The sequence below is a fragment of the Pollachius pollachius genome, assembly GCF_949987615.1.
Source record: "Pollachius pollachius genome assembly, chromosome: 3".
Lineage (NCBI taxonomy): Eukaryota > Metazoa > Chordata > Actinopteri > Gadiformes > Gadidae > Pollachius > Pollachius pollachius.
The window spans coordinates 11,563,807-11,584,335 of record NC_136936.1 but is presented as its reverse complement, the minus strand read 5'-3'; the positions used below and the strand labels follow the sequence as shown (position 1 = coordinate 11,584,335).

General features: G+C 43.7%; 1 protein-coding gene across 1 annotated transcript; it reads right to left on the bottom strand.

Annotated features, from left to right (window-relative positions):
* Positions 1-267: 267 nt before the first annotated feature.
* trpc4b (transient receptor potential cation channel, subfamily C, member 4b) lies at positions 268-17,724 on the bottom strand. Its single transcript, XM_079733518.1, has 11 exons — positions 17,597-17,724; positions 16,821-17,223; positions 11,015-11,533; positions 6,530-6,866; positions 5,762-5,901; positions 4,964-5,277; positions 4,338-4,533; positions 3,836-4,030; positions 3,173-3,214; positions 2,958-3,047; positions 268-2,610 (listed from the first exon to the last, which is right to left on the bottom strand). Exons 2-11 carry the CDS (start codon positions 17,193-17,195, stop codon positions 2,101-2,103), a joined length of 2,718 nt encoding a protein of 905 aa, XP_079589644.1. The 5' UTR covers positions 17,196-17,223; positions 17,597-17,724; the 3' UTR covers positions 268-2,100.
* Positions 17,725-20,529: the final 2,805 nt, after the last annotated feature.

Below are 20,529 nucleotides of genomic sequence, written 5' to 3'. Positions count from 1 at the left end.
ACACACGCACACACTCACACACACACACACACACACACAACCAAACACACACGCACAGTCTACATCTATCCATATCTCTCTATATGGCCTACATCTACATCAGCGACACACAAGGCAAAATGATTAATATATTCATATTTAAGTTCTGTGAGCTCATGCTACAGCGTGTGGCTAACATAAGCCTTCAACATAATATTAAATTGACAATCTGCAATTTGTAAATTGTAAAAAAACAATAACTTTGATTCACATACAGTTTGGTTTGAGTCTAATGAATAAATATTGACCATTACATAGCAAACAGAGACAATATGATGATATCATCTACTTAATTACTAAAGTGTGCATTCTTGAAAATACAGAATTATCAGGCATACTATCAACATGCTACACATATGATCACTTGAATAAACATCAGAGAATATCAGCTTTACATTATATTTAAGAATTGTGCTGTTTCAAACAAATAACACCAGAAAACACACACATACATCGATAGTCTATCTGTACTTGGCAAAATAGTTTTAGGAAGCTAAACTAAACTAAAATAAGATCAGCTAATACACTAGATTAAGCTAAACTAAGAGGTTAAACACAATGGCTCCAGTGTCCTCAGTCCATGAAGTTAGTTAGCATAGCCTTGTCCCTTATTCCTTGTTGGGAAAAAGGCCTTCCTTGTGAGGCCTGTATCGGCCTGTATTGTGTAAGGTGCCAAAATATATTTCAGGTTAGCAAAAAAGCGTTGATTTTGGACGGCTCGATTCTGGGAATAAATCAATTTAACCAATTGCAACCAGGAATATTTTCATAGTTACCATGGTCACTGTACATGTTGTACGACATAGCATAGATAGAATCTTAATAGGCTATTTACGTCTCCCAACACACAGTCCTCTTATTGCACTTATATATATAACACCACGTTGTTTACGGATGTGTGGTGCTCCGTCTGTTCGGCGGTTGAGTTGTATGTCTGCGCCCGAGAGAGGGAAATGCTTCCCCTACACGTGGTTTCCAACACATTTCATACACAACATCGCTCACAATAACGCTCCCCTCCGACACAACAAAGGTAAAAGAAATCACAAATGGGTCATAGTCTTTTGGCTGACGCGCCCCCTTTCTTCCTATAGCTCTTAGCAATGGTTTTTAGAGCAGTTTGTCTGTTCTGGGCTACTGTACATTCATAGTGCCCTTAGTAGAATAGCTCTGTATGTAGATATAAAGAGCTCAAGTTCATGAAAGCACAATTATCCTTCTCATGGGATAAACACAAATTAAAGCATACTTCTTAAAATTCTGCTATGTCTTTTCCTCTAGATGATACTAAATTCTACACACTGCGTCTTTAATACCATTGATTAATTAAGTGATTAAATGATTGATTTACTGATTAACAGTTAATAAGTTACATTTGTATAGCTCTTTTCAAGCCACTGTGGCCACTATGGCCACTATGGTTGGACATGGTTGTATTAACACCCTTTGTAAACCATGCAAGGTGACCAACAGCTTGACAGGATCTATGTCCATGTCAAGGCTGCTTGCTCAAGGACACTTCAATAATCAAGCAAGAGGTGATGAAGACCTGCTTTCCCAAACCTTTTAACCAAAACATTATTAAAAAAATAATAAGAAGAAGGAATGTACAAGAAGAGAAAAGTAGATAATATATTAAAACAAAAGGTTTGCATCGGTATTTCCTTAACTTTGTTGACCTGGGACCCCATTTTCAGGTTGAATATACTTTGCAACGCTAAGTTCATAAAAAAATGTAATCACATCCGCTTCCACACTCATCGTTTTAACCAAATCTCGACTGCCTACATATCAATGTGCCGGTGAACGTGTATCTCACCACACAGAGTGACGAGCAGTAGTTCCCCTCCGACTATGAATCCTCAGGCAGTCTGGTCATATATACAGGAACTTTTGTACTGGACCATTCAAACCTATTCATTTAATCCTATTCATCTAACAAGTCTTCAAACCCTCAAGACCCCGTCTTGATCATCAGTCAACCCCAAGGTTGAGAAACACTGCTTCACACCCTAGTGCTGTGTCTGTACCCCCTGCCCCTCTTTGCTCATTCGCTCGCTTTCACTTTTCCTTGCGATTATTCTCATTCTCCCACACCTCCTCCTCCATCACCTCTTCCGGCGCAACCTCCACCTCCACCTCAACCGTCACCTTCACCACCTGTTCCGCTCCTCCTGCTCCACCTCCGGGGTCCGCACCGCCACCGTTGCTACGGTCACCTCCACTCAGGGCGAGGGGCTTGGGTTCGGGGCGAAGGGTCGGGTCCCCATCCCGGTCCACCACCAACACCACCTCCTTCCTCTCCTTGCGCGCCGGTAAGGCGGTGCCGTTGAGCAGCCTGCCTGTGGAGCAGTGCTCCCTGCCCGGCCGCTGTACGCAGGCCGCCACGTTGAACAGGCTCATCTTTTTGTGGGAGTCAGCGTGCGCCATGTTGGGGCAGTAGGTGAAGGTGTTCTCCGAGAAGGCCAGGCCCGAGGTGGGGGCCACGGGGGTGAGGCAGCTGCTGTGTCGCTTCCCCTTCATCATCCCCAGCACCTCGTAGCGGAAACTGGAAATGTCCTGTTTGAGCTCCTGTACACATACGCACATGTGCACAAAGATACATGCACGCACACTCACACACACACACGCATAAGGACATAGACACACACACACACACACACACACACATACACACACACACATACATACATCCATACACAATACAAATACAAGCACATGGACATATACAAACACAAACACAAGCAGATAGACACATAAGGAAAAACACATAAACACAGACATATACACACACACATACATATGAATACAAGCACATGGATATATAGTATAGATGTGTGAGAATTGTGGGAAGAACTCTTCCTCTTCAACTACCGACAAAAAACTAAGAGTTAAAAACGCTCACACACAGAGCTCACCTTGAAGTTCTCCTCCGTTAGCCCCTGTTCCGTCTTAGCATCTCTAATCATGGCCGCTACATACCGCTTCACCAAATTCCTTAGCACCTCCTGGTAGACAGGGAACAAAGTTCAGACAAAAAAACAAACACTGGGAACCAAAACGGACAAACGGTAGGATATGACTCTCAAATAAGTTAAGTAAAGTCAATAAGTAAAGAATAGAGTGTTCTTACCTGATACTGGTGGTTTAGTCTCACGTTTTCGGCTGCACGCCTCTAAAACAGAACACGAGTTTGCTGCATAGTAAGCATGTGTATTTAATCACGGCTGTCAGAGTGTACCTAGAGCTCCTTGTTTATGGGTGACGTCTCATGATGCATCATAACTGAGGCATTCAGCTCCCTGGGGGAACTGAGCTGATACAATCTAATCATAGCTTATTTTCAAAGGCATAACATATGAGATTCTGATAGCTCCCACATCCCTGGTGAACCAAACAACAATCCTTATTCACCATATGTGTTAATTGGAAACCAATATAGAATCTGTAGGAACCATGAAACGCCATATCTTTGGCTCTGCATTCCATTTGCCCATCCGGGCGGCTTTGATAAGGCATTTCCAATGGGTTGTTATGGTACCCAAATATTTTAGAAGGTTTACACAACCAACTTACAAATATGGCCGCTAGGTAAATAAGGTCAATGCAACCCTTCTCAATGCTTTTGAATACTTTGGAACACTCAATAATGGATCTGAAAAACTTACACCTATCCTAAAACCATACAAACACTCTCCCACAGACACAATGACATTATCTTCTATAGATGAGACCCTAGATGAGACCACTCCTGAGCTAGAATACTCTGGAATACCGTGGAAGCCTGCTGCCTCACCCCCAACGTCCCAATGGTCTCGCGGTGCCTGGGCCGGCTGGTCCTGGTCATGTGTTTCTTGGACCACTCCAGGAGGTAGAAGACGGATTTGGGACTGGGGATGATGTTGAAGGGAGAAGGCAAAGTCCCGCCCTCTTCAAAGTAGCTCATCCACAGCTTAGTTCTTGCAAACTTCCACTCAATGTCTGCATGGTCCTGTTGGGAACAGATTAATAAAGACAAGAATAAGAATTGCATTATAGAGCCATAGGGAAGACGGATACACCCCAGCTGTAAGTTTCTGTTCTGATCAAAATCCCAATGTCCATAGTCTACCAGTAGGCATCCTTTAGTAAGAGACCCCTAACCCCTAACCCCTGACCCCTAACCCCTACCTGCTCCTTAATGATCTGAATCTGGATTCCCCGTAAGTCATTTTGGATAAAATAGCCTCTGACATTGGACTAAATAGTCATTATTGACTGAAGCGGCTACAATGAGGCGTCAGGCCTGGTCCACTCACAGCAATGTTCTGGTAAGAGTTATTCATCATGGCGATGAGCATGTTGAGGAGCACCACCAGGGAAATTATGTTGTACGTCCCGAACATGGTGGCGCCCACGAACTCGGTGAACTCGTGATCGGCCTTGACGTTGGTCACGTACAGGTTGACCAGGCCGAACACGGACCAGAACAGAGACTGCAGTGTCTCAAACAGCCTGCAGACCAAAATACAGAACAACATAATCGACTTTTATGAACAGTATCACTTCACATTCATGGCCAAGCCGTTATAGGTCTGACTATTCTTGAGACCCCGACTTCTTACAATCAGGTCCATCTGCTTCGCGACACATAGTTTAAACCCAATCAACATCTGCCCGTAATATCAATGCCCCAGTGAAAAGGTTAGCATAGTTGAAAGCTTGTGGCTACGAATCATTCAGCAGTACGTTGGTATATAAGGCACCCTTCTTACTACTACAGCCTACAAATGAGCTTCTGCGACCCCATAAGCATAGCAGTCCATCCCCAAGCGGGATCCTGACCCCACGGTTGGCAAACACTGCATAATAGTTCAACAAGCTCCTGACAAATCCGTATCTGGCTGCACGTTCATGACAACGACAAAGCTCTGGTTGGACTTGCGTGGAGAAGGCGTTGTTTTGATCAGGGCAGCGGATGCCCGTGCAGTTCTTGACCCCGTCGGTCTCGTAGTAGAAGTAGAGCTGGTTGAGGCCGTTGGCGAAGGCCACCAGCACCAGGCAGTAGATGAATAGGAACTTGAGGATGTCCAGCAGCATGCGGCCCAGCGAGATCTGCAGCGGGCCTAGGTGGGAGTTGGCGGTGAAGAGGCAGATGAGCCGCAGGGAGCTGAAGATGTTGGCGATGGCGAACAGGGCCTCGGCCACCAGGGTGGGGTGCCACATCTCCCAGCTGTCCCGGGTCGTACATCCGCTGTACTGGGGGGGAGGGGGGGCAGGAGGGTCACGCAACATACAGTGGAAGAGCAGGGTGATAAGAGGCTTTACACAGGGGGACGATCAGGTTAGTGGTTAGGGGAGGTCCGACCCGGGTTCAAAGCACAATATCTGCAGTCTTACCTGTAGGCATCTTTGAGCATTCGTCTGCTGATTAATGACGTGTATATGAATTGGGTGTAAGTCGCATTGGATAAACATGTCAATAACATTGGTCTATGACATTACACCATAACGTTGATAAATAACAAGTGGGATGAGACTGTAACATGTCCAAGTGGGTATTGAACAATTATGTAACCAGGTTTTCAATAGATCTTTCAGGCGTATATATATATGTATATATACAATATTTATGTAACCATATAAATATGGTAATACTAAACTCACCTATACGACAAATATTATCAAACTGGTATCACATCATCCAGACTTGATTCCTAGTTGCTAGTTCTCCCAGACTCACCTTAGCGAATGCGACGATCTTCAGGGAGATGGTGGCCAAGTAGAGAGCGTTCATGATGAAGTCCATTAGGTTCCACCAGTCGTTCATGTAGTCATGGAAACCCCCGTCCCACATCTGCTTGATCTCTGTCCAGACGAAACCTTCACAAGAGAGTAGAGTAGAGTAGAGTAATCCTTTTTATCGCCACAGAGGCAATTCGTTTTACAGGAAACTATTAGAAAACATTAAGCACATTAAGATAGGGTCCTAAAACACATCAGCTAAAATTACGTAAAAACACAATAAGATTAAGTCCTAAAACAAACAGCTAAAAGGACATGGAGTTTCAGTACTATGTGGTCAACCGTATATATTTGTCCATTTCATTTTTGAAGTTTTAGGGGAAGCCGAGATTCCCTTAAAGTCTTAGAGAAATCGCCACTGGTCCAAACATACAAAAGTGGCTACCAGACATAACAAAAAAACATATCACGGCCAGAGAGAAAAGAGACAACCCATCTTACTCTAAACATCACAGGTATAAAATACTCTTAACCTCACATCTGACATCTAGAGGCCAAAGCACATTTATATATAAAAAAAAATACACATAGAGATATTTATTGTGAATTTCTGCATCCATAATAAACATAGGTCCAATTTGACACAATCAAAAAGATACAGCTGTGATACATTCATGCATGCAAAAATGACTGTGTTAGCACATACAGTATATCATATATTATGTGATATATATATATATGTGTGTGTTTGTATATGCGTCCCTACCGACCACCCAGGGCAGGATCATCCACTCCACGGTGGTTGGAGGGGGTCCCTGGTGTTTGGGGTGGTTGGAGACGATGTGCTGCGAGGCGAGGATGAGGAGGAGGAGGAAGGTGAGGTAGGACGCGGTGTGGCAGATGAACTTGATGAAGGGCTTGCGGATGAACAGGCCGTAGCGGCTCTTGGGCGCCAGCATGTAGGAGACGGAGAAGAGCGGGAAGAGGAGGCCGATCAGGACGCAGGTGGCCGACTTGACCGCCCAGTGGCGCCGGCGCCAGCCAGGCAACTCGTCATACCAACGCGATGCTAGCAGCTGCTGGCAGTTAGGCTGGGCTACAAACTGGTAGAGAGACATATGGACAGAGAGGGAGAGAGGGAGATGGCTGTTAGTGAACTGGTAGAAAGACATATGGACAGAGAGGGAGAGAGAGAGAGAGAGAGAGAGAGATAGGGAGGGAGGTAGAGGGAGAGAGAGAGAGAGAGAGAGAGAGAGAGAGAGAGAGAGAGAGAGAGAGAGAGAGAGAGAGAGAGAGAGAGAGAGAGAGTCTCTGCAGTACAGCTGAGCAACGAACTGCTGGAGAGACATGGTAACAGACAGGGATGAGTGAGACAGTGGAGAGAAGGAGCGAGGCAATGGAAATTGGAACAATATTTAGAATGCTACAAAATTGCAAAGAATGTTGAGAACCAGAATGCCTTCAAAATAAGAACGGCATACATTTCTGAAAAAACCAAACCCTCCCTTTCTGCTCTTTAAAGAGCCAGGGTAGCTTCTGGGTAGGTCTGGCAGTAATTAAATAAAATCTCACTCAAATATTTTACATGTGAAATATTTTATACGTGCTGACAAATAGTTTTTTTGTTGTGCTTAAAGTCTAGTGCACAAGAACCATTCACGTTTGTTTTTTTTCCATTTTCAAACAAGCATATAAATCTGGTAAGGGTGTTTCTTTCAGACTCTCAGCCGATAGGCTCTGGGTTTAAACCCCAATGTCCTCCCCAATGTCTTCGAGGGCAATTGAGGGAGTGTGTCGACGATGGCTGGTGTAAGCAGCCTGACCTGGTCAAGTCGGATTGGAGTGGGGGGAGGCTGTACACCGGTTGCACAAACCTGTTGCATATTCAGGGAGAAATCTCCACCATGGCAATATGGAGCACCAGGCCATGTATCATTGTCTGCAAAACTTTAAATAAAGCGGATTAAAGCGGACCCTGCGTCTTTGTTTTGGAGGAGCCCAGTAAAAGTCACCTAGATAGTGTGGCAGCCACCTAGGTGGCGTGTAGCATGCTCTTTGTTACAGTGAAAGATTCTGTGGTCGGCTAGATTGTGACACAGACAAAACATATCAAAACATTCTCTTCTATTTAATGTACTTTAATTCAATAGTTACTGCCATAGTTCATACATTTGTAGTTAGTATTTCACACAGATATATATCGAAGTGCAGTTCTCTTGAAAAAGCCACCTCTCCATGTTTGCCAATAGGATTGCTAGGACTGTGTGTTGTCCCTGGCTCAGAGTGGGCGGGGCCAAGGTGTAGTCACCTTTGATTATGCGTGTGTTTTTCGAGTAAACCCTTACCCAGAGTGTTTAACCAAGGACTTGTTATTCCTCCAAAGCATTTGTTTAGTTTTCCTGAGGGTATTTTTCCAAAGAATACGAGGATGTAGGTATTTGCATGTTGACTAAAGAGGAGAGGATGCATAAACACTTAATGGGGTAATATCTCCTCCAAGCTGTAGCTCTTCTCTGGAAGATGGAACATCTGACTAACATCTGGGTCCCATGTTAGCATAACCATGTTAGTTTAAATGGGCGCCCGCTATTCTTCTACTCTGCATTAGAAGTCTGCGTACAAGGTAGATTGTCGGTTATTGGTGAGAGACTTCCTGTTTGAGATTTGTCTCGTCTCTGGTTAAGTTAATGGGCTGGGCTGTCTTTCACTTGCATTACTGGAGGTCCACAGGGAACACTTTCGGGCGATCGGGTGTTAATGTGAATGATAATGTGTAGTGTGGTGTGCACACACACACACACACACACACACAAACACACACACACACGCATTGATGCAGACAACGTAAGCTCACACACACTACGATAGACACACAACACTCACACAAACACATACTGTACAAACGCAGGTAGCACACACACACACACACATGCACAAACATACACACAAATAAGAAAAACATGTTGTCAGAATGATGTTTAGTTAAATTCTTCTGAGGATCTTATTGTAATAAATGCCTTTTGCCTTTGGTCAACTTATGCCCATTAAAATAAAGGTTAACTGTAATTAGTTGGTTTGTTACAAAGTTTATTTAAAAAATATATTTTAATGTTAACACTTTTGTTTGAAATGGACTGAACAAATAGAATAGTGTGTCTCTATTCATCAGTGATTGTGTGCCTCTTCGTAGGGAGTCTCTCAGGAGGTTATTTCTTAACCATTTCATCAGTACTTTACCTAAAAACGCTGGCCAAACGCTGCAGATTCCATTCCCATGCAACCCACTGAATTGTTGAATGGAAGAAAAAGCCTGGTGAGGGACAAAAGGCTCACAGTGTGAGGCCCTTTCTGCTTTTTAAATCCAACGTCAAGCGGTAATCCAAAAACAGAAAGGATTAATTCCACAATTACTGAAAGTCCATCATTGTATTTGTTAAAAGTATTAAATACTCTTTTGGCTATAGATAAAGTAATCTTAAAGTTATAAAAGGTATGAGAAAGGAACTTGTTTATACCAAATGCATAGCACTAAAAACATATAATTCTTGCTCTGATTTCCTTGTACTGTGCCATTTGTATTGTTCTAGACTAGAGCTATCTGTGTCATGTTTTCTCAGATGTTTTCTATGCTGTTTTGTGTGCTTGCTGCAAAAATAATTTCCCATAAGGTATGATAAAGATCTTCTGATTCTGAATCAGTAAATAATTACAACCGATAAGAGGAAGACTAAAAACGAAGAAAAATGATTCCAGAAGAAAAACGTTAATGGACAATAAAGTATTGATTTCAAAATGAGAAATGACCGGTTGGTTTTTCAGGGAAAAGCTCCATCCTTTTACTTTCATTCTCATATTCTCATTAGCCCTAATTAGGCCATCACCATGGGTACGGACCAGGAACCGGTGGGGTAATGCATCTCTGGAAGCCATCTCAGCGTAAAATGACTTGTTGCTCTGCGCTCCCAACGGATCTCTCCACCCATCCTCCAGGCCATTTGCAGCTCGTTTGGTCCGCCCCCCCACACACAAAACCACACCAAATCACTTTAGGAGTTGACCGATGAGCCACACGCGACGCACTGCTCTCTGCTCCACTCTCAGGCTGCATTAGATTACCATGTCGTTTGGAGTGGGGCGTGGGGAATGGCTGGTGGTGGTGGGCCAGTTGGGTTAGAAGAGGGAGATAAAGTAATGTGGGCTAATAAAGCGATGAATTGAGCAGAGCTAGGAGGCGCTCTGCAGGGAGAACCAGAGGAACACTCACCATCTCGGTAATAGACGTTGATCTTTGATAATTGATCGGCCAGTCCGGTTTCCATCCCGCGGATATTGTTTTGCTTGGTCGCACTGCTAAGCCAAGGAGCAACTTTGAGAGAGGATACTATTTTTTAAAGATTCCTTTCAAATTCTCTAGGGGTAGCGAAGCTGTTGAGCTCACTGAACTCAGTCCGTGCTAGTAAATACATTACAGTCTGTTTCCTGGTCACCATCACTGCTCTGACTAACGTCAGAGCAGAGCAGAGCACACTGATGTGTGCACACTGATGTCTCATAATGCCAAATGGATGTATTACTGTGGGGTAATATGTTAATGTCAATTGAATAATTGTCTCTTGATCACACTTGAGATCAATTGATATGACCAGAAAGACATTTGCTTTAGCGTAGTGATGATGATACACTTTACTTCACTTCAAGTAGATTGGATGTGAGTAAAGACGTCATGCTCAATGGCTACAACAAAGAGACGATCGATGAAAGGTAAAATAAGACATATTAGAGGGAGGGAATAATAAAAGCATAATTTACTTAATTTGTTTTCCGTGCATAAGATACTCAGCTGTTTCCAGGTGATAGCCACGTAAATCTCTTACCTTTTGGTGCTTGTGAAGAATGAATGAACCAACAGTTACCCGTGTAATGTTTTTACATAACAAAGTACATCTGATGATGATTGAGTTATGCAGGTGTCTTCCATGTGTTGTGTTCCTTCCTGTCCCTATCTAGGAAAACCAACATCTCAAACACAACATCTCACCTTCCTCTGGTAAATTACTAACAAAATAAAATCTCACATCTGGTTAAATAAAAAATGACTGATGAGGTGTGACTCACGACTCACACCTCAACTCCTTCTGTTTAACCTGCTAACAGACAAACTTAGTAACATCTCACCTGATGTAAGTTGCCCAATGGACTCAGTAACTCACATCGTATCTCCTCCTGGGTTACAAATGAAGTCTCATCTCACCTCCTTTTGGCAGTACTTGATGGCCAGCTTCAGGCGGGCCAGGTCATTGCTGTTCTCGTCCAGCAGGGGGTTGAGGTCGTCGCGGTAGTTCAGGATGATCTCGAGCTCCCTGGAGCTGCGGGTCTGGTCCAGGAGCTCCTTGGCAAACTGCTTGCACGTGTAGGACAGCTCCTCGTACTCGGCCTTGAACTCGTTCTCCACGGTGCTGAGCTCGTGCAGCTCGGCGCTCAGCTGGAAGGCGGTGAGGAAGGGGTCCTCGCTGGACAGGGCTATGAGCGACGGGCTGGCCAGCGCGCGGTAGATGTTGAGGCGGGAGCGCGAGTGGCGCAGGCCGTCGACGTCCGAGTTGGCCATACACTCGCAGCAGTTACAGCGCACGGCGTGCGGCTGCGGGATGGACACGCCCCTCTGCACCAGCATCTTGATGATCTCGTAGTTGTTAGTGTGGGCGGCCAGGATGACCGGGGTGATGTCGGGGCTGAAGTCGGACAGCTGCTTGTTCAGTAGAGCAGGGGGAACCTGGGGGGGAGGGGGGTCGCCGCAGCCAGGGAGGAACACGGACCATTAGAAGGGCGTTAGGTCTTTCAGCAGACATCCTAAGTGGCTTACTGAGAATTGTTTTTGATACAAACAAGTGTTAGATTTCAGCTTATTTCTCTGTACTCTGTTCGTATAGACTCTGCGTTGTGTATTTTTCGTCGTGGCAGTAATTTTTGAAGTCGAAATCGAAGCAACTTGACAGGTTGGATAAGAGGGTTGAATAGATGGTTTATTCCAGGATGTAATACAGCGAGATACAGACTTAGGTTGAATAATCTATACTGTACGCGGTTGAGGAGCAGCTTCGAGACGTGTTCCTTGGCTGTCGATCCCTCTTCTCACCGAACCAAAGGGTTGGGGCGAGTATTATAACTAGAAAATGCATTTCCTGCAGAAAATGTGGTGAGTGCTGTAGTACAACGTGAGGTTGAAAATATTTTCTAATACAGCCACATAGAATAAGACACAAAGAAACGTTAAATAGCTTAAATAATAATAAAGTCACAGCTTAATGAAAAGCGCAAAGCAGTGCTAAATAGGCAGAAATTTGGAATGAATTTAACTGAAGAATCTGAAAGGTCAAATGTTTTGTCCTGCACTGCTGGTGTGTGTGTGTGTGTGTGTGTGTGTGTGTGTGTGTGTGTGTGTGTGTGTGTGTGTGTGTGTGTGTGTGTGTGTGTGTGTCTTTGAGAGAATAGCGAGGCGGTGCCTGATTAAAGGGGAACTATGCAACTTCGGCCACTACTTCGCTGTATCCTTGGTCTGCGCTTTCATTGAGCTCCCCCTACAGCTTCGGAGGTGATATTTTACAACACTGTCGTAACAACTCGTTGACGACCCTTCCCCATCCACTTCTACGCTAGCCATGTGCATGTTTTCAAAGAAGCCGGCGAATGCTGGAGCCATGTCCGAGGTAGATGTTCATAAAGAGTAGACAAGGTTATACATTTTGAAAGGGTGTATGTGTTACAATAAACCCTGCTTTTTTTTTTTTTTATAGCTGACTGTGAGATGTTATATCCTAGATTAGAATTGTTTTATCTTTGGTTGTTGAACAAAACGATCAGTGTCTATGCCAACATAATACATAACGATAGCATGAACAATCTGCGCAGCAATCGTACATTTATGTATCTGCTCAAGTACGTCCCTTGTGTACGGAATTACAGGGAAATGGATTCAGAGATCAAGACGGTATGCTGTCACTAGTCCCCGCAGGAGAGTTGTCATAGGCAGATGCTGTGTCTGGAAGATTAGGGACACATTATACGTTAACGTGTAAATACCAGCAAATAAACATTGTAAATAATATAATTGTACATGGTTTTAAAATGTTTCCATTTTTTTTAAATAACAGATGTTTGCACCACCTTTCTTTCATTTGTTCAATAATACACACTTCGGTTAGAAAAATATTTATTTTCGATATTGACAGAAATGCAAGTGACAGTTCTTCATGGTTTGTTTTTTGCCTTACGGCTATTGTGTAACATCTTCTGGAGGGTTCTCTGGATTACCTCGTGACACTTACCCGCACGTGTTCGAATGTGGGTGGTGGCTGTACCGGGGCAGGCAGGCCGAGCCGTCTTGGGTCATCAAGCCTCAAGCCTCATAACAATGCTGTTTGCCAACGCTTGTAACTAAGAAAAAATACAAAGCAATCTTTTTACAAACGTGTTTACAAGCGGGGCACTACACCAAAGGTATAACATGGCTAAAGCTATAATTGAGGTTCACGTATCATAACAGTTCTGTAACCAACGAATATGTGCTAACTAGCAGCTCTCGTGCAGGGTACTGCATTATATGGCCAGCCGGACATATCACATGATATAGGCTATACACTCTTAGAAAAATCGGAGGCATTCGAATAGCGGTCTAGTGATCTAAATAAACAAGAACCTGGATTCGGGGATTTAGCCTGTATCTGGGGAACGAGACAGACGAACAGCAAAACAACCATGAAAACAAACGTGTTTGGTAGCGAGTACGCTAACACCCCAGCAAGCAAGCAAGCTAGAAACATACAGGGCTCACAACAAAACGGTCGAGCAAACACATTTTTACAAAGACTATCAACATCAAGAAGCCACAATACAAAGAGGACAAAGTTCACACAAGGGTACTTACAATTTCAAGAGCAACATGGACATGGCAAGTCGGCATCCAATTTGCAGTCTTCTTTTTCTTTCAGTTCACGCTATTCCTGAAAAGCTCGCCCAACGTTTACTCGTGTCTGGCCTCTCTGTCGGTCAGTCTCCCTTTCCTCTCCGACATTGGGTTTCTCTGTCACTTTTCAGTGGGCTGATCCATGATGAATGTAACAATCACTTCCCTACATGTGTTTATATCGAGCCAGTTCCGTGAATGTGGGTCTGTAGTGCCATAAAGCAATTCGGTGCTTCGCGAGACCCGAGACTCCCGCGAGAGTTGGCGGCGGCTCGCCGGCAGAAACTTGCATATTCCCTTTTTCCGAGATACGCTAGGGGGAGTCGAAGCAGCGACCAATCGACCCATAAAGTGGTATAGAACCATCCAAAAGGCTCTTAATGTTAATGAAAATTAAGCCAAAAAAGTTGCATAGTTCCCCTTTAAAAGTAGCCCAATAGAGCGGGAAAACAGCCCAATCTGGCAACACTGCCTGAACGTCCTCTAAAAGTAGCCCAATCTGGCGGGGAAAACTGTCCAATCTGGCAACACTGCTGAACGTCCTCACACTCCAGCGTCAACGTAAATCAATGAGACCAACTGAAAACGACGCCGGTATGAAACTAAAACTGTGATTCTGAATAAAGTTTAAATGATATCGAAATTACGTTTGGATATTATTGAAGATACAAGTGTGTATATTTGGTAAATGGTTTGAACGAAGGTAAACGATTGAAAAATGATTGAGTTACGATGTCTTTAAGAAGTAGTAGTGTCAGAATGGGCCGACGTCTTCAATGAAAACAGCTGAAAACGAAGCCGGTATGAAACTAAAACTGTGATTCTGAAGAAAGTTTATATGATATCGAAATTCCGTTTAGATATTATTGAAGATACAAATGTGTAGATTTGTTAAATGGTTTGAACGAAGATAAACGGTGAAAATTGATTTAATTACGTCTTAAACAGTTGAAGTACCAGAGGACGGCTCCGCCGTCCTCCCATTGACTCCCATGTTAAATAAGATATCTTAAGTATAAAATATTTTAAAAATCTGAAAAGACGCGCTAGATTCCAAGCTATTCTGAACATTTTAAAATATGAATGGAGTCTCTAGGTGAAACATAGAGGAAGGAGATAGGTCCCAAAGTTGGTAGAGAATAATAAAGAAAGAAAGAATGAAACTTATGAAGAACAATAGTTGAGCGCTGCATGCAGCACTCACCTAATAAAGGAAACGTGAATAACGAGAATAGAAGCACTCTCACCCTTGGTAAGGTATATTGCCCTGGCTATGTCCTCGACGACCAGGTGGGTTCATCCTTGTTGAATCATAACAAATGGCGGAATGTTGGGAATAACACTTTGTATCAGTGTGAGAGACACTGGCCTGTTCCTTGACTAGAAATGTGAACACAGAGACACTAAAATACACCAACATACTACACAAGGGAGCAGGTAGTTGACACTCAAATTCACTTACAGTCGATCTTGGAGTAAATTACATACTGGGGGCAACGTTGCATATAGTTAATACTGTTAATAGACACTTTAATTATTTTTGGTCATTTAGCAAATGCTTTTAACCAACGTGACTTGCCACCTGGCCGACTTGTTGGGCTGCGGACATTGGGGTTCCCAAAACCCTCACTCTTATGAACCGCAGGGTAGCAACCAGTACAGCCAAACACAAAGAACCCCAGGTTATCAAAATTCATAAAGATAGTTAGACTGGCATATGTCATCACCTGGAGTCGAATTATTCCAATCAGAACAAGTTTCACTAAAGATGAATTCACCCCAAGGTCTGACTTCAAATACTTAATGTATATACCAGAGAATCTCTTACGACTGCTAAACTATCTTTCTTGCCAAACAATCTAGCTACAAGGGGTCAGGTGAAAGGCTTTTAGCGATGGAGATTTCTGTTGATCTTCAAAAGAGGGAAGGGATTTACAAAGAAGAGGCACGCTTTATAACCTTAAACTTACACCTCACTCTGATACCAGACAGCCTATTAACTCTGCATGAATAGAACGAGTGTGTCCACAACTGTGAAGGATGAGCTTCTTTAACATTTTTATCTCAGGCTAATGGCCTGTGGCTGTGCAGCTTCCCCGGGGGCCATAACAGGGTTGTTTTCCCCTTTCTTTCAGCTGAAAGTCGAGATCTCCCACATATCAAACCAGACATTTACAAGATGTCCGAGAGCTCCAACCAGGGCTTGTAAAGACGTCCTCTTAGATACAAGATGCTCACAGCTTCAATACAACTCACCTCACACAAGTCCCAGCTCCAGATCAACAGGCACGACCACCAGAGAACAGTCTACCTCTCTGGCTCACAACCCTCTTTTGGTCTGTGACCTGATATTAATGTCAGAATGTTTTTGCATCCCCAGCTTCTTGCATTGTAGTGTATCTGCTTCCCCACACATTGCTTTAAACCTGACTCACATCTGCCTTTCAATGTTGCCGTAAGCGTTCCTGATACTGATGGACTACTCTGTACTCGCTCCAGCTTTGAGACTGGGTTGTGCAGCACCTGTCATCTTTTGAAGCTACTCCAATATTATATTTATGCTTTAACTGTTTTCAGCATCAGTTTATAAGTGGATGTGGATAAGAGTCTGCTTCATGACTAAATGTAAAAGGTGCTTAATTGAATAAAGACTCTTAGCATTCCGTAATTATAATTGATTTAATTGCTTTGTATTCCTTTGATGCTTGTTTTTTGTCATTTTATGTCATTGTTGAAAGGGTATAAATAAATCCAAAGATATAATTTATAATATAACTAATATACTAACGTAATAAATAATTACATAAGAATCATTTGACATGATTAAACACAAACAAAGAGTAAATACAAACAGTGGTTTGGGTGGGTGGGTGGGTGGCTGAGTGGTGAAGATTTGGTGGGTGGGTAGGTAAAGAGTTTTCGTGGGTGGTGGGTGGATTGCTTTGGTGCGTGGAGTGTATGTTTGGGTGGATGGGGTGGATGACGTGCTCTACGGTTGGTGTGTGTAGCACTATTTGGGGTTGTGCGTGTCTGGTGTTATGGTATGGGTATGACTGAAGCGTTTTGGGTTGGACGTGAGGTGTGTTCCCATGTTCACCTGCTTCTCTCCTCGGGGTTTCTTGTGGTCTATCAGCAGCTCCACGGCGCCCACCACCTCCTTGCGGATGGCGTGCAGGAGGGCGTCTCCCACGTACACATTATAGCTCAGCAGCAGCTCGATGATCTCCAGGTTCTCGTTCTCAATGGCGATTAGCAGCGCCGTGCGCCCCAGCGAGTCGACGCAGTTGATGTTGATCCGGAAGTAGATCTCGGCCTCCTCGAGGGCCTGCTTGACGGTGGCGTAGTCGCCCTTCTCCACGGCGCTCAGGTAGTAGCGCTCCAACGGGGACAGCTCCGGCTCGGCGCGCACGATGCGCAGCGGGATGCGGTCCCGGTAGGACGAGTTGTCCGTCTTGTAGTACAGTTGCGTCATGGCCGCCTGCTGCTCATCCCACTCTCAGCTGGTGGAAACAGGGACATTTTGCGTATTTATAACATAGGCCTACATTCGAGGTGAAGAAAGTCGAGGGAATTTAAACATAAGAAAAATCGACTCTCAACATGTGTGTTCCTAGTAGTTACTAACATCAAATATACGCATGTAACTGCTCAAAAACGAAATCATATCCACTACAATTCTCCAAATGGGATCATATTGATTAAAATCTCGCCTACTTAATTGACTACTACTACTACTACTATTACTTATACAACAACAACTACTACTAAATATTTATCATAACATCTACATCTAATCTTAAAAAAAAGAACCGCAACATAAACATAATCATATCACCAACCAAGCCATCGTGTGCGTAATTGTAGAAAGTTTACCTTTGAATTGGTGACTTGTTGCTCAGAAAGACATCGTCCTGTGATGCTCAACAAGTGAAACCTTCCGAGAAGATGCTGAGAAAAATCACCTCAATGTCCGGCGGCACACCTTGCACGGCGTGTTTGCATTTGACGCTATTTTCCACAATTTCCTTTTACATTAAGAAGACAATCCGTGTAAAAGTTAATTCCCTTCAAATAGTTTAATCGTTGAACTGCTTGTAGATACGTGCGTCTCTGTGCGCGCAGCCACCTTCCTTGTAATTGCACGGGGCTACTTTGAGATGAGGAGATTGGCAGGGTGTGGGTGATCACTTTTGCGCACGTCGTGCGTAACAGCGCGCAATAGCAATCAATGCGCTCTCAGCGCGCGTGGCCGCGCTGAGAGCCTATGTTCTGTTCCGGGCTTTTCAATGGCGCATCGCAAAGCTCCCAGGACGCCGCGGGCCGACATGCTGATCTATTTACCGATTTAAAAGTTACTTGTAAACGATATGAGTCTCTGATCCAAGGTCGCAGTTGGGCCAGGACGCAATACAACGCTGAAACATATATATATTCCTGTTGATGTAATATACAATGGTCTTAAAGTCAGAGACTGTCATCCACTAATCTTCTAAAATATGTGACGAATATCAAATTCGGGGAAGCGGATATACGACTTAAACCCCACCCATAACGTCCATGCCATTCAACTGGACATTCATAAGGGACACACAGAACCTTGTGCAAAAGCTGACCCTTTTCTAAATAAAAGTTCTGCCGTGACATTAGGCACATGTCACAGGGTCTTAAATTTGAATTAAAGACATGAAGTAGAATTGCCTGCGGAACACGCTGCCTTTAGGGATACTCGTATACTCCTCTGTGAACAGAGGAGTTTGTTAAGACTAATCACCTCTGTAGAAGATTGAAGTTGTTCTACCCTATTGGTGAGGTGACATGTAGAATACTTACATTCATCCTCAGGCAGACAGGCAGACATACAGGCAGACACAAAGCAGACATGCATACAGATGGATCCACAGATAGAAAACAGGATGCAGGTAGATAGACCTGTGTGCAGGACAACATTGTTATCTGCGGGAGATATCTCGTATCAGTTGTCTAGTATGAAACTGCTGACAACTTGTTTGCTATTCATAGATTTTTTTTTCTTTCTCTTGCTCAGTGATCTGTAGATAAGATTTGTGGTAAATCCGACTATATCTTGCTTGTTTAGAGTGAGTACAGGTTTGAACGGTGATAGTGGCAGAGTTCTGGGAAGTCACTTTAAGTAAACAATGGACAGATAAACTTGTGTCTAGAAGAGGTTCACTTTGTTCAACACTTCCACAAGATAACCTTTTTATTTTTGTAATCTGAAATCAGACCAAAACAACTCTAAATTTAGCGTTAAATGCTGTTAATAATCTGTGAGATTAATATCTGTCTTCACAATTATCCATTCTTTCCTCCAACTGTCATTACTTGGTTGTGTTTGCATTTAATCCCTAGGGTGTGCACTGCTCCTTATCCATACCCCAACATGCTAGAGAGATTACTGGAAAATAACAATTTTAAAAAAAAGCAAAATACCAGATGGATGTCATAAAAAAACAAAATCAAATATATAAAATATTAAAACATACTTACAAATGAATACAAACAATATAATACCATGCAACTGTAATTAACTCGTTTTAATCTTGTTTGGCTAAATATTTCCCATAATGGAGCAGTTTTATCGCTTAAGGAGGCCAAGTTCAGCGTCAGACAACAGTAATGGGTGCTAATGTAGACCGCCACAGTTTCAGCTGCTTGGGGGAACACAATGGTAGTACATCCCTGATGTTGATGTTGATGTCTGGGTACCTGTGGTTGAGATACAAAAGGGGTCTATCAGAGAGCCCTTCAGTGAGAGCCAGTGGGATGGGGGGCTCAGGATCTGGGGGAGGTCTGTGGTCTGGGAGTGGTTTAGCAGGAAGGTCTAGTAGTAGTAATATCCGGTTGTGCTTCTAGACCAGGCAGAGATTCATCTGCTTTGTCGTCTTCTTCCATATCTCTCTCTCCCCATGTCTCTCTCTCTCTCTCTCTCTCTCTCTCTCTTTCTCTCTCTCTCTCTCCCTCTCTCTCTTTCTCTCCCCTATGTCTCTCTCTCCCCTATGTGTGTGTGTGTGTGTGTGTGTGTGTGTGTGTGTGTGTGTGTGTGTATGTGTGTGTGTGTCTCTCTCTTTCTCTCCTCTATGTCTCTCTCTCTTTCTCTCCCCTATGTCTCTCTCTCTCTCTCTCTTTCTCTCCCCTATGTCTCTCTCCCCTTTGTGTGTGTGTGTGTGTGTGTGTGTGTGTGTGTCTCTCTCTCTCTCTTTCTCTCTCTCTCTCTCTCCCCTCCCCCTATGTCACTCTCTCTCTCTCTCCACCCTGTGTCACTCTCTCTCTCTCCCCTAAGTCACTCTCTCTCTCTTGCTCTCTGTCTCTGTATTCAGGACTCAAATGCTTTTATGGGGATGGAAAACATACATTTACATTGCACAACCATATACGATTGTGGAGTGTGTGTCGATGATGGCTGGTTCAAGCAGCCTCACCGGGCCTGAGTCAGACTGATGGACTCTAGGGCTGGGCGAGGCTGCATACCTGTTGCACATTGAGCAGTCAGTGTGCACATGTTAAACCAGCCATCACCACACACACTCAGGGAGAGATCTCCTGCATGGCAGCATGGAGAACTAGTGGCATGTATCATTGTCCGCAAACTTTACAATAACCGGCTTTCATCATCATCATCATCAACACCCTGTGTCCTTGATCATGGAGCCCAGCAAGCCACCTAGGTGGAGTGTGGCAGCCACCTAGATTGCTACAAAGATATACATAACAATAAGGGTAAATAGGAATAAAGGGAATAAAGGACTAATGCTTTTGCATGCTAAAATGTGTTGCATTTTTTTTTA